The sequence below is a fragment of the Natator depressus genome, chromosome 8 (assembly GCF_965152275.1).
Source record: "Natator depressus isolate rNatDep1 chromosome 8, rNatDep2.hap1, whole genome shotgun sequence".
Classification (NCBI taxonomy): domain Eukaryota; kingdom Metazoa; phylum Chordata; order Testudines; family Cheloniidae; genus Natator; species Natator depressus.
The window spans coordinates 21,655,596-21,669,362 of NC_134241.1; the positions used below are offsets into that span (position 1 = coordinate 21,655,596).

At 51.8% G+C, this 13,767-nt stretch overlaps 1 protein-coding gene across 2 annotated transcripts in view; it reads left to right on the forward strand.

Moving 5' to 3' along the window:
- The first annotated feature begins 3,053 nt into the window (after positions 1 to 3,053).
- The window catches only part of AFAP1L1 (actin filament associated protein 1 like 1), a 55,310-nt gene continuing 44,596 nt past the window's right edge, over positions 3,054 to 13,767 (forward strand). Inside the window, exons 1-2 of one of the 2 annotated variants that reach the window (XM_074962103.1) lie at positions 3,092 to 3,178; positions 4,894 to 4,993. Coding sequence is in view for 1 of the 2 variants with exons in the window: in XM_074962104.1 (XP_074818205.1) it covers positions 3,163 to 3,178 (16 nt within the window). In the remaining variant the exon portion in view is untranslated. Of the gene's footprint in view, positions 3,179 to 4,893; positions 4,994 to 13,767 lie in introns of both variants that reach the window. The other variant, XM_074962104.1, reaches the window with a different exon arrangement.

Genomic DNA, 13,767 nt, shown 5'->3' on the forward strand with positions numbered 1-13,767 from the left:
GTGTAGTTTGTCCCACTGCATTGTCATTGTAGTGCATACAGCATGAGCCCTCTGGCCTTGGTGTTCCTGCTCCTCACTCTGTGGCAGGGGAGACAAAGGGCCCTATTCTCCCACACAGGCCTTCGTCTTTAGGGTAAGTTGGGAACAGAAGCCTCAGCAGGGGAGACACAGATTTTAGCCAGCATGCCAAAGGGCCCACGATGAAGGAGGCAAAGCACCTTCCTTCACTTACCTAACCCCAGCAGCAAACTATGCGTGAATACTGGTGGGCCAAACCAGCTCCCACTGAAATCAAAGGCAAAACTCCTGTTGGGCCCATGAGAGGTTGACAGGAAAGGTCAAAACATAATGAAAGTACAAAGGACAAATGGAGGCAGCTGCTCTCAAAAAGCAAGGAAGGTGCAAAAGGCCTGGCCGGGCTGCGAGATTTACCAAACAGCACTGGGAGCAACTTCCTTGGCTGGCGGAATATGCTACTAGCAGACATGTGCTGTTCCTGTATATGCCTTAAGGGGGCAGCAGACAGGGCTGTCTCCTTGTCACCTTTGTGTTTGGTGTCCACCATGTCTGTAGGACAGGCTGTATTCCCATCCCACCAGATCTTTTCTCCAGCGAGGCAGCCTACTGAATTCTAAGAAGGAGCCAGTCCCTGCAGCGAGCAGTGTTTGCCTTATGCTCTGCTCCCCCAGGAGCTCACCACAAGGAGAAGGGTGAGGTGGGGGCATTAAAACCTTTCCATGAAGACCATTGTTCTGGCTGGTTCTAATCTGCTAATTTTAGTGCTTTGCAGGCCACAACCACAAGCCTGTCTGGGCCCAGCTGGCCATTTCTATAGTTGCTTTGAAGGCTGTGGCCTGAGTGTGCCCTCCACCACTAACCAGAATTTGAATTGGAGGAAAAGATCTATTTGCAGTTTAGCTGCAGCAAACCCAATGTGCTCTGAGAAAAGAAAGTAATCTGGGTTCCCGGATGGGGTTGGGGAGGGAGCGTGTCTGGGAAGGCAGCTGGCTCCTCTGGGGAATAGTTGGCTCTTGGGGGTGCTAATGGGCTATGGAGCTATTTGCCTCTGTATCACTCATTCACCTCTGGTCTGGGAGTGGTAGTGCCTAAAAGTCACAAGGATCTGAAACGTCCCGTGACATGAGTCTGGGAGTTCTCTGCAGACAAATGTGCACATCATGGAAATGACTGCCAGGAGAAACACTAACTGGCCCCCATGTTTGCAATCTCAGCACAGGGGCTGAGATACCAGCAGACCTGAGAGTCTGAACTTCTCTGGACAGAGCTGGTATTTCCAGAACGACTTTGAAACATAGGGAAGGCAGTGTCGTGGGGGGAGTTTCCGCTGACACTGTCCATGTTCATCTATTCTGGGTAGACAACAGTGCAAATCCATCTTTCCCAAACACACACCTGGGTGTGGTGGACTCAAAACATGCCAGTCCCTTTGTCTGCGCAGGTTGGGGCCCAGAAGCGTCAATGTTACTGGCTGGTGGCTGACCTCTACCCCTTGCACCCTTGAACCTCACAAAAGCATTCTAGGAGCACTGCCAGGTGTGCCTGTTCAGTCCCAGTGATTATCAACAACATGCCCTACGCTGATCCATCCTGTAAAGCCAGCAGAAGATAAGCAGGTGACGAATTCCCAGCCCAGATCAGGATGAACTTCTCAGGCTTCACTCCCACACAGACTGTGTACTTATGGGAATTCTACTACTCCAGATGCTGCCTGCCATGTGAGGTGTCGCCTGTCACCCCAGCTGTGATGCAAGATCCAGAGTACAAGGGAAACACCCCAGAACCCTGAAAGGAAGAGCAGCTTGGGAGTTACAGAAGCACAGCAGCGGGAAAGGAGAGTGATTAGGGTTTCACCTGGGAGGAAACTGAAAGCTGGCCTATTTCTCAGGCTAGGAAAGCCTTGCTTCTATCATTATGGAAATGGGTAAGGGGGAGTATGGGGAGGGGGTTAGTGTAAGGGCAGGGGGAGAACATCCTGATCACTGCCCCTCATTTTAGACTCAGCTTTCCTCCACCCCACACAGACTTGCACTCACCCCAGGATTTCCAATAAGGCAGGCTATGTACAGTAAAAGTGCTGACTCAGGAAACAAGAGTTGTTTTTTTGTTAAAAGTATCCCCCGTTGTCCAGCTCTGCCTGATCTGCGGCTTGCTTGCGTTCCTCTTGGCTTGCTCAGTGCCCCACCACATTTGAGCTTTGCCGGTGGACAGGTATTGGGGAGGGGGAGAAAAGCTGGTGTGTGTATGGCGAACAGGTTGTTGCAGCACGGTGCCTAGGGATCTCGGTGAGAGGCTGAGGGATTGGGGTGGGTGAGGTGCTGCTGGCTCAGAGGGGGGAACAGGAGAGCTGGGTGGCTGGGGTGAGGGGCTGGGTGTTTGGGGCAGCAGCAAGTGCCCGCCTGGGCTGGCAGCAGGGGTTGCAGCCAGAGCGCTGTGGGGAGGCTGTTACTGCAGGGGGGCGGAAGCGCTTGGGGAGTGTGTGGGTGGAGTGAGGCGCTGGCTGTGGGGGAGCAGGAGAGGTGTGTGGGTGGAAGGTGTGGCTGTGGGGTGGACCTTGGGGGGCAGAAGCATGGGAGGGTGTGAGGCTGGCTGTGGGGGGCAAGAGAGGTGGGCAGGATGAGGGGCTGGCTGGGGAAATGTGGGGGCAGGAGCAGTGGAGAGGTGAGGGCTGGATGGGGAGGGCAGGAGAGGTGGTTGGAGTGGGGGCTGGCTGGGGAGAATGTGGGGGACAGGGCGAGGGGCTGCCTGGGGGGAATGTGGGGGCCGGAGAGGTGGCTGGGGTGGGGAAGCTGGCTGGGGGGCAGGAGCAGGGGGTGGGGTGGGGGCTGGCTGGGGGAATATGGGGGCCGGAGAGGTGGCTGGGCGGGGGCTGGCTGGGGAGATGTGGGGGGGAGGAGGGGCAGGAGGCGGCAGAGGTGTCCTCCCCGCTGCGCCTAGCGCAGGGTCGTGCCGCTGGTGCGGCGGCCGGGCTGGGCGGGCGCTAAGACCCCGCACCCAGCCGGGGAAGCGCAGGGCGGGCGGGGCAGCTGGTTTAAAGGTTGACGTCTCTGTGCCAGGCGAGACAGGCGCATCCTCTGGCCGGACACCGGGCGCTCCAGGCCGGGACCCTGCACCCCTCGCTGCCGCCTCGCGCCCGTCGGCAGCATGGACAGGCTGAGCGGTAAGCGCAACTCGCTCGGGGCTGTGCCCGGGCGCCGGGGCCGTGCTGCCCCGCACGGGCTGGGTGCGTTAGCCCGGGCCGGGGGGCTGCGGGCACTGGCTCTGTCGGGCAGGGCCGGGGAGCAGGTGCCCCGTCTGGGCGCTGCGGTGGGTTCTCCCGGGAACAGCCCCGGTCCCTAGCGCCCAGCCGCCGGCGGGATCGCGGCGCTGGGGACTGCTGCCTGCTCCTCGCTTTGAGCGCGGCGTGCGCCCGGCACCGCTCCTGCGGCCCCGGGGCTGGAAGGTGCCTGCACCAGCCCGGGCAGAACCCCCGGGACTTAGGGGCAGGCCCAGGACATAACCACCCAGCACAGGGTCCGATCCCCTCCCACCCCCTGGCCCGAAAGGGCCTTACCACACCCACCGCTGCTCTCCGCGGGGGGCGGCCGCCCATTGTGTGCGGGAGCATCCGGCTTGCGGGACGCGCCGGGGTCTGCTGAGGGGCTGGGTCCCGTCCCAGGGGGCCTCGTGCGTGTTTGGGGCAGCAGCAAGCGCCCGCCCGGGCTGGCAGCGGGGGTTGCAGCCAGAGCGCTGTGGGGAGGCTGTTACCGCAGGGGGGCTGGAGCGCTTGGCACGGCAGCCGACCCGGTGTCTTTGTCTCCCGTCGCTAAGGCGCTTCCGAGGGACCCAGGCACGGCTGGGAAACCCGAGCAGCGTCCTTGCGGCCAGGTGGCGCTGCCTGGCACCTGGGCACCCAATGGCCTTGTGCTCCTAGACACGTGCTTTGTGCTGCCCCGCTAATCCCAGCGGCGGATCCTTCCGCGATGGGCTGTTTGGCCCAGTGCTGCCTGGGGCGCTGCGCCGACGCGCGTTGTGCTCTGGGCGTTGGCGTTCGCTGGCGGGGGTGGCCCCGCTGGGGTCGGGGGGGCTGCTCGCGGATCAAGAGCTGCGTGACCGTGTTGGAAGATTGAGTCCTACATTCTCACTGCGCGGTGGGCTGTAAACCAGCTCCCCTCCTCGGCTTAGCCATTTAAAGGGAGGCTGTTGGGCCCAATATATCCCCAGACTAACGGGGCCAAACCCTGAGGCTCTTTAAACTGATTTAAGTCAGGCGTTACTCAGACAATATCTTCATTGCAGTCAATAGGGATTTCTTGCCTGAGCAGGACTTCAAGATTTGGCCCAGGCTCTGTATGTATTTTTAACAAAAACCTAAGATCAATAGAGATGTTTCCTTGAAACTTTTTGGAAATTACAGAGCCAGCAGCTTTAACTAATAAGCCTTCCCCTTTAGTGTCGGCAACACAAATATCACAGTATTCTTCTAGTGCTGGAGAAGCTGAGAGCAACCTTGACTAGAAACAAAAGTTAGTGACTTTAGGGTCCATGTTTCACTGTTCAAACTGGGAGAAATTAATGATGGAAAGTAGCCTAGCTTTTTTGTTAAAAAATGTTTTAAGAATTTAAGGGATGAATAAGAACAGTAAGAAAAATAATTGCATTCAAGTGTAATATAGGATTGTGTTTCTGTATTGAGTGAATCAGCCCAGGAGAGAAGTGCCATCTGAGACCATCTGTGGAAGGTGCTTCCTGACCCAGGACAGAGCAGGGGTAGCTCTCAGATGGGAGTGCTATTGATCCTTTCTGGAAGTGCTATACATATCTCCTCTATGTATATGCATTCCTGCATCTGTCTATGGAGCCAATCTCATTTAGCTACTTGGCTTTGATTTGTAGTTATAAATAAATCTGCTTGACCCAGCAACTTGTGATGAAGATCCCAACTTTCAGATCTGGGAGGAGCATCCCTGGACCAGAAAGGCAAGATGACTCCAATGTAAGCACTGTTAGCGTTTTGTAGAGCATTGGTACAGGGCCAGTGGGATGAAGGAGAGACTAGGAGAATGAGCCTCCCAAAGGGGTCACTTCTACTGTGAAAAGTGGGAATGCTCTGAGCTGGATTGAGCCCTGCATTAGCAGCAGACAAATCTTCTGAGGGTCAAGTGTTTCCCTTCCCTTTATGTAAAAGGATGGGTGGTGTTTCCTCAGTGGAAACTTGTGTTGGGATTTATTATTATTTTTCATTGCAAGGTTGCTCAGTGTTCAGAGCTGACTGCCTGTCCACCGTGAAGGATGGGGCTTGGGGGGAAGACTGACAGCCCTCTTCTTCATTAACTAACTCAGGTCACCCTATCTGCTGCACAGCCATCTGGCATAGGGACCTGTCCTAGTCAGCAAAGGAGCTGGGACTACTTCTCACAGCTGGGTCAGGGGTGCTCTCTCAGGTGAGGTAGCCTTGCTGGGTGTGTGGTGCTCAGGACCGTACTGAGAATGGTGCTCAAGGGTCATTCCTTGGCCACTTGGACCATGTGTCTGTCTAGGGAGTCAGATCAGGGAACTGGGAATCAGGCTACAGAAAGCTCTGCCACTAACTTCCTCTGGGAATTGGGGGAAGAGTCATGTTGCCTCTCCGTGCCTCAGTTTCCCCACCTGTGCAATGGGGCTAATCCTAACCTCACGGGAAAGGAAGGGGTTGAGGTGTATGCAGCTGACACAGTACTGTGCTTGTAACCCCTTGTATGTGGCCATTTTATTTGGGCTTGTGAAGCCACAGCCTGAATTTTAAAAAAAGAAGTTAATTTTCCCCATCCTCACTTCAGAGGATTTCAGTGGAGTCCATTGTATCCCCTTTGCTGGGTGTTAACATTTGCACTCCTGTGACCAGCAGATTAACAAACTAATGGGCTGAAGGAATTAAAGGGCTGATACACACAGCCTCCAAAAGAGGCCACTGATCCTGAGTGTGCAACTTGAGACACCCAAGGCCTGATTCTCAGGCATCTCCGAACAGACATTTGAAATCAGTGGCCCCTTAAAAATGTGGCTGAATGTCTGTGAAATGCCAGCATTTCCCTACTAAGGGGGTTCCCTAGTAAGATGAGTTTCCAGTTGGGCACTCTGAGGGTCTGTCTACACTGCAATTAGACAGCCATGGCTGACACAGGGCAGCCGACTCAGACTCATCATGGGGCTTGTGCTAAGGGCTTTTTAACTGTGAGACATAGCTATGCCGCTGTAACTCTTCAGTGTATACCAGCTGTGACTCTCCAAGTAGGGGCTGAGGTCTGCCTGTGCTGAGCTCTGCTTTGCTGCTTCTCTCTCCTAGGTGCCTTCTATGGTAACTTCAGCAGCACTTGCACTCTCTCCTTTCATGTTTACAATAAATTGCCATTGGCACCCGGGCTGCTCTGTGCTAATCTAAACGTCCTGCTGCCCTTCTGTTTATCATCTGCAGGCTCTTAGAGCCCTCCATGCTTTGTGTGGTTTCTGGAAGGAGCATCAGTGACTGGAGAGAAACTTCAGATGTGTCCTGGGGCTCCCCTTTCCTAACTGCAGGGCTGGGTCCTTCACCCTGGATAGAAAAGTCATGTCCACCCTGGATAGAAAAGTCATGTCCCCCCTGCATTGCCTATGTTCTGCCCTCTAGCCACATCCAGTGCTGCTTCCATGCCACACATGCTCTGCCCCTTATCCCTGCTTAGTGCTTCTCTGGCCCTTAGCCTTACTGGATTTCATGCTCCAGGTGAGCCAAATGCTTTGCAAGTGAGGGTGTGTGGGAAAACTCTTGTCCCCAGGGAAGGGTCCAGCTTTCCTGCTCCCTCCTGTAAGCTCCTGAGCAGTGGAACTTGAAAACTCTTGTGATTTGTGTAATAATGCTCTGAGTGTGCACGCATGTGTTTGCACTGATCTCCCTTGTTGACAAGTTCCTGTTTTTGAGTCTTTAGCAATAAGCCATGAGTGGTGTAGGGAGGGGGCCATTTAGTTTAACAAGAGACAGGCCAGCACAAGCAACTAATCTGAGCATTGTGTTAGATAGCTATGGATACAGCCCTCGTGGACCCATTGCTTCTTGCCATTACTTGCTCTTTCCTGACTTTTTGGCTTCTCTAAAATTCCAGCTCTCAGGCCAAATTCCTCCTGGTGTAAATCCACTGATGCCAGTAGAGATGCACCAGGGCTAAAGTTGACTTCATCTCACCACAGGAACAAGGAGGCACTGGCTTGGTGGGAGGGACCCTGGATCATACTTGATCTGCTGCCTAAAATTCTGCTGCAGGAATCCCAGCCTCTACTAAAATGCAGCCCCGCAGAAGGGCGTGTGGAGAGGGTGGGGGGGGGGGTGAGAAATATTGTATCAGCCCAGCTGTTGGTTTCCAAGGCAAGTGGAGAGCTCTCCCCCACATTGCAGCCATTCCTTCTTCTGGAAACTAAGCCACTGCAATTCTAACTGGACTAAAAGGCAGCCGCTTTTTATAGCTCAGTGCAAACCAGAGAAGAGCAATGGAAGCCCATCCTTTTGGGTGGGCTTCCATTGCTGCATATGCTCCTTAGAACATCAGCCTGGAGTGCAGCAATTCCAGGGGAAGATGAAGGTAATCGGGCAGGCACTGTGAATGGAACTGCAGGCAACAAGGAGCCCACCGTCACCCAGACATTAGGATCTCCAGTAACTTCAGCAGCTCATTCTGTAAACAAGACTTCCTGCCAGGCCTAGCTTTAGGGGAAACGGCACCCTGGGCGAGCTTGTATTTTGGTGCCATCTTTACAATATCATGCCACCCTTACTTCTGCGCTGCTGCTGCTGGCAGCAGCGCTGCCTTCAGAGCTGGGTGTCCAGCTGCCACTCTCCTGACTGCCCCCCTACGATAGCCTTGTGACCCCCTTTTGGGTTGGGACCCCACCAGTTTGAGAAACACAGCTCTTGACCATAGTGCCCCTGGTCACAGTGCTCTGAGCTGTTGCCGGCATTGCCCACCCATGAGGCTGGCCCTGCTTCCTGCTAGGCTTGCACCTCCGTGGAGGGACTCCACCTTCCAGTGCCCCACCACGTTTCCTCACACTCCTGAATCCTTGATCATCCTCTCATACAAGGCAGCACATACCACCCCAGCAGTGGCCAGCAGCAACTAGCCATGCCCTGCTGCTCAGCTTCTGCTCAGTGCTGAGTTCAAGCTCCTCTAGCTCCAGATCCCTAAGCCACAATCTTCTCCTTACTTTGCATCTGCTGGATCAGAGGAGGTTGTAACTAGAGATGTGATTGGAGCCCCAAGTGTGGCAGTATTTAGATCTGGGGTTCTGGTTCAGGCTTATCTCTAATTAGGACAAAGTTTTCTGTCCTGAGTGCCTTTTGCTAGAGCACTAGTTTCAAATAAATTTCAGAAAGGACCATCCTGGGAAAAGAGGAACAGCTGTGACTCCAGTGGCTGGGTTCCCTCCCCAGCACCTCAGTCTGGATATCTGGAGTGATACCATCCTGCACGTTGCCAGCCTCCTCACATCAATAGAGGGTGACTACTTGGGTTGGGGAAAAGCCATGAGCAGGCCTGTGCACTTTACTATTTGCTGGCAATGGATATCTGTTTTGTTCCACACTCCTCAGGCTATTGCAGGGCAGGCCACTTATCACTCAGAGGGCTGTCCTGCATAAAGTGTTGTGTGGAAACGCTGCCCAGTTTCCAGAGCTCACTGTAACCTGGAAATGCTACTCTCCAGAATGATCACTCTGTTCGCGTCAAGGCCCTCTGACTCTGTTGTTCAGCTGCAGTAGATGACGCAAGCCCAGCCGCGCTGGAACACGGCATGAATAAACAGCTCCGTGCGCTACCCCATCAAGCTTGCAAAAAGTCTGATGAGCAGAGTTCATCCACGCCACCTGGGACTGGTGGATACCCACATGAGGCCAAAGAGACTGCATTGGCTTTCATCCACTTACAGTACTAAAATCTTTTTGCCCTTCTGTAGCATCTTCCAGCCAAGGAGCTCAAAGCACTCTTCATTTAAACCTTATCCTTCCCTCTAGGCACTAGGAAAGGCTTGTCCAGCACTGTGTGAAAATAAATAAGTGTATTATTTAAGAAGGTTCACCAACCCTCTCACTCCCCTGTATTTGCAGTTTAGTTCTGAGTCACTCTGTGGCCCCAACATTTTGCTTTTCATAACATTTGTTGCGGAAAAAAAAAAAAGGCAGGCTTTTCCTGGAAATAAGTGAGACTATTGATGTTTCATATAGTCTGATGTGAAAATTAATCTTTGCTGTAATGAATTTTGCAATTAGAAATTTTACAAATGCCATGGATTTTCTTCCTCCAACAGCATTGTTTTCACACACTCGGTCCTGAAAGCAGAACCGCAGTGAACCCAACTGCTGGGTGATGCCAAATGTCTTTTGCTAATCAAGAGTCAGAACAGCAGGGAGACATCCTGGTAATTCATTAGAAAGGAAGGTTCGACTAGTGTGTGTGTGGTGGGGGGTGCTTCTGGATTTTTGAACTTTTAAAATCCTGGAACTTTGCAAGTTTTTAGTAAAATTCAATGAAATAAACCAAAATGTGACATCTCATTTCAAGGGGCTTGAATTTCATTGCTGATACTTTGTAGCGGCCTAGTATCGTTTTACAGAGTGGGGGAACTGAAGCACAGCATGGGATAGAAACCTGCTTAGGACTTGCTCTAGTCAGGAATAGAAGCTACCACGCACACCACCAACCCCAATTCCTGTCCCCTGAGCAGGCACTGCGTCCTGAAATTAAATGCAGACTTGGAAATGCCCAGATCTGTTGTCTATAAACCTGCGTGACATCAGTGACCGCCAATCAGAAATCTCCGCATGCGTCCAAGACTATACAGTGTCTTGGTTTTGTTTGGGGTTTTTTCCTGGTTAATGTTATAAGCTGGCTTGTCCTCTCCAGCACAGGAAGGGTTAAGCTGATAGGAAATCCATGACCTTGATGCTGCACCTGATTCTTCAGATGGCATTCCGCAATGAGCGGAAAGGGAAGGGCTTGTCTCGGCTGAGAAAATACCCTTATCCTGCTCTCAGCTGGGCTGGAAGGAATCTATTGGGAACACAAATCACAGGCCACAGTATCCCTTCAGTGTGCACAGTCATTCATGGGAGAATCTCCTTCTACCACACTGCTGTCCCAAGCATGCAGCTTTGCTTTCTCTGTGGCCCTCTAATATGTCAACTTTCCCTGCGAAACACCAATGCTGTGTATTGATAGTGAGCAAAGTGCTACCTGCACACATTCGCCACGGCATCCTGCTCTTCAGTAGCTGCTTAGCTCAAGGTGCAGGGTGCTGTGGTGGCTGTGCTGCAATTAGATCCAGGTTGTGTAAACTAAGAGCAGCCCTTGGGCTCCTGGTCACTTGCTAACACTGTTTAGTTGGGTGCAGTGTCAGTGCATGCCTGCTGCACATGCCAGCCTTTGCCAGGCATAGAAAGTGGTGCTTTGGGGAACTTTTTCATGTAACTCTGTGCCTCCAAATTCTTCTTGTGCTTTTTTAAAAATTTATTATTTTAAACTGAGACTCTGTATAGCGGGAACTCCTCGCTTCAGGAAAAAATCCGAGGTTGGCAAAGAATTCCGAAAAGGAGCTCCCACTCTGGGCTATTGAGGGTGGCTGAGCCATCGACAGACTCTGTGCTGCTCTCCTGTGGTGCTCAGAAGTCATTTGCACAAATGCTGTGTGTCTTGTATACATGGCCCCTTTTGGCTCCCCACTCATTCTCAGGTTCTAGGTCGAAACTGCCCAGGGTGAGGAGGTTTTAAACTCTCCATGGGTTTGCTGACCTCATGGGCTGGATCTCACTCTGCTCCATCCTCTGCTGCTCTAGCGACAGCTTCATCTTTTCTGTTCATCCATTCTGGCCACAGCTGGTGAAAGCCTTTTGCTCTGCAGCTCATGGAAGTCTGGACCAGTCTCCCCATATCCCCTCACTGATTCTTCCAAATCTAAACATATTTTTTCTGTGTCTTATTTTCCCCCTTCCTCAGCTGTTCTCTCCTGAAGATGGATTATTTAACTCTAAGCATACTGGGATATTGTGTGACATCTATATGAGCCTAATCCTGCAGGGTTGTGAGTGGTTTCAACTCCCATTGACTTTAATAGAAGTGGAGGGTCCCCACCCCCTTCCAGAGGATACTCAAGCCCTACAGGATCTCTAGAGATCCACCTTTGTGCCTTGCTAACCATCGAGGCCATGCCCTTGTCTCTGCAGCGTTCAGCAGTAAGTGATGCCAGGGGGCCAGCTGTAATGATGGCAGGAGTAACTGAGCCCTGGAGTGCCGAGTGTGCAGAATTTCCACCGCAGTGAACACAATTAGCGGTGATCTTAGCTGTCCTGGAGCTTGAGGTTGATGGGGAGGGCACGGTGGAGCCAAAGGGTTTCGGAGAGAGAGGTGGGTAAGCAAAGACAAACCCAGTATTTTGGATCTTATCCCAGCACCATGAGCTAATGGCTCTGGCAGTGAGGAAGCTTCGGCCTGGGAGGGTTTCCTGATGTTGCCTCCAGGTTCTCTTAGTGCCTGTAGAGATGGCTTTTTGTCCTCAGCAGCCTATCGGTAGCTCCTGAGATCCAACTGCCCAGTGGGTATCCCTTCGTTTTAACTCCACTGAGAAATCTTCTGATGAGCCCAGAACGTTTCTGTTAAGGTCACCTCTGTGAGGGCATCGCTAGTTAGATGGCAGTCCCCCCTTTGTATAAGTATCACACGTGGCTGTCTGCCTCAGTTTCCCCATCTTCAAAATAGGGCTAAGGATATGGACCCACCTTTCCTTCGCTGGGGGTTGGGACAGCTCACTAGAGAGCTGGTCACTGAGTGCTTTGAAGGCATAAATAGCTGTGTTACCATACCACAGAGCCCTTCCTGTTTGCGTGTTTGTCCTCTGCCTCCCAGAGGAGGTGATGGAAACCTCTGTCCTTGTCTGTTCGGCTGCAGCTTCCCGGAGACTCTTTGAAGCCCCCTTGTCTGTGGGTTTTATTCATGAGCTATTTGCATCCTTTCGTTTCCCAAAATCAACACCAATCCAGGAAAGAAAACCCCAGTGCCGGAAATGCATGTCCCTTGGGACAGCTTTAACTGGGGGCTTAAAGAGACTACAGGGGGGTGGGGGACGCATTTCCCTCCTGACAGGGGGTCTGGCTCTCTGTGTTGGCTTGCCCTCCAGAACTGTGCCACTGAGCAGCTCCCTGCTCCAGTCTCTGTGGTCTCCTGGGCCCTTGTCCCCTATCTAAGGGGAGGGCCATGCACTGAGGCCAGGCAAACCTGCTGCTTTCTGCACTCCACAGGGTTTGTTTTGAAGAGACCGGTGCCAGCATTTGGCTTGAAAAAGAGTTTACTCTGGGTTCTGAGTAATCTGAACACTCCCGCTCCTTTGGTCTTAAGTTTGTTTTTATACATTACTCAGCAGGTCTGCACCCTGGCTGGCTATTCCTTTAAAAGGGCATTTCAGCCCTCTCTCTTCATTCATTGTTTAAGACATCATGAAGTGCTCTCAAGCGAGTGGTTGTAAATATACACCCACATTCTGATCTCTATTGCACCAGATTTACACTGGTGTGACTCCATTGACTTCAATGGGGCTACTCCAGATTTACACTGTACATGAGATTATAATTTGGCCTCTAATCAAATGACCCAAACCTGTAATCCTTACCTGGGCAAAATCTGTCTCAAGTACCTATAAAGCTATGGGCTATGGTTACAATCCAGTCAATACTACAGATTGGAACCATGTTTGTAACCAGATTGGGAAACAATGCGGGTTTGTGTGTTTGTATATAGCTGTAGAGCAGATGAGGTAAGGGGGACAAAGGCTGGTATAGGAACTGATCAAAGTTGGGCAATTCAACACTGATGGAGCCACTTGCCACACTATGGCTTTGAGCTGCAGGGGTCTCCCATAGCAGGTGAACAGACCTGTTCTACATTGCGCAAGGGGCAGTCAGGCATGGCATCGCTGTTTGTGAATATACACAATAGTGTATTTTCTTTGTTTTGTTTTACTCAGCCAAAGAAAATCCAAAACAATAGCCCCCTTCTGACCAGTGGACCGACAGCTGCAACTTGTCCATTTCAGAAGAGTTCAGTTTGCTTTTTCTCCTTGGTTAGCTGTAACAAACCACAAAAACCTTTCAGAGAGTCTGCTAATAATCTCTCTCAGGCGCCTCCCCATCCTCAGACTTCAAGGTCTCTAAAGCAACCATCAAACCCTTGTGTATCTAGCTGTGTGAATTTAATTTATTTTTTATATGCAATTCAATTACTGGGGATGTTTTGTGTGAGTTTAAATGATCTGTTAATAATTATCTGGATAGCTCATGTTTTGAATTTGTGCAGCTATTCTCTATTACACACTGGAGAATATACCGAAGAGAACAATTCTCCAATGGCAGGAGATGGATTAGGTAACCTAATGGGGCTTTTCCATTTCTATGAATCAGTGTGAAGGCAGCTGTATTCTTTTATCTCTATTAGAGAGACAAGGTAGGTGAGGCTGTGTCTACACTAGCATTTTTGTCAGTATAATTTACGTGTGGAAAACACCCCTCTGAGTGACATAAGTTACACCAACAAAAGTGCTGGTGTGGACAGCGCTATGTGGGTGGGAGATGCTTTCCCGCTGCCATAGCTACCACTGCTCGTTGGGGGTGGTTTAATTGTGTCAATGGGAGAGCTCTCTCCCACTGGCATAGAGCAGCTACACGGGAGATCATGCAGCTACACCAGTGCAGCAGTGCCACTGTAAGGTCCATAGTGTAAA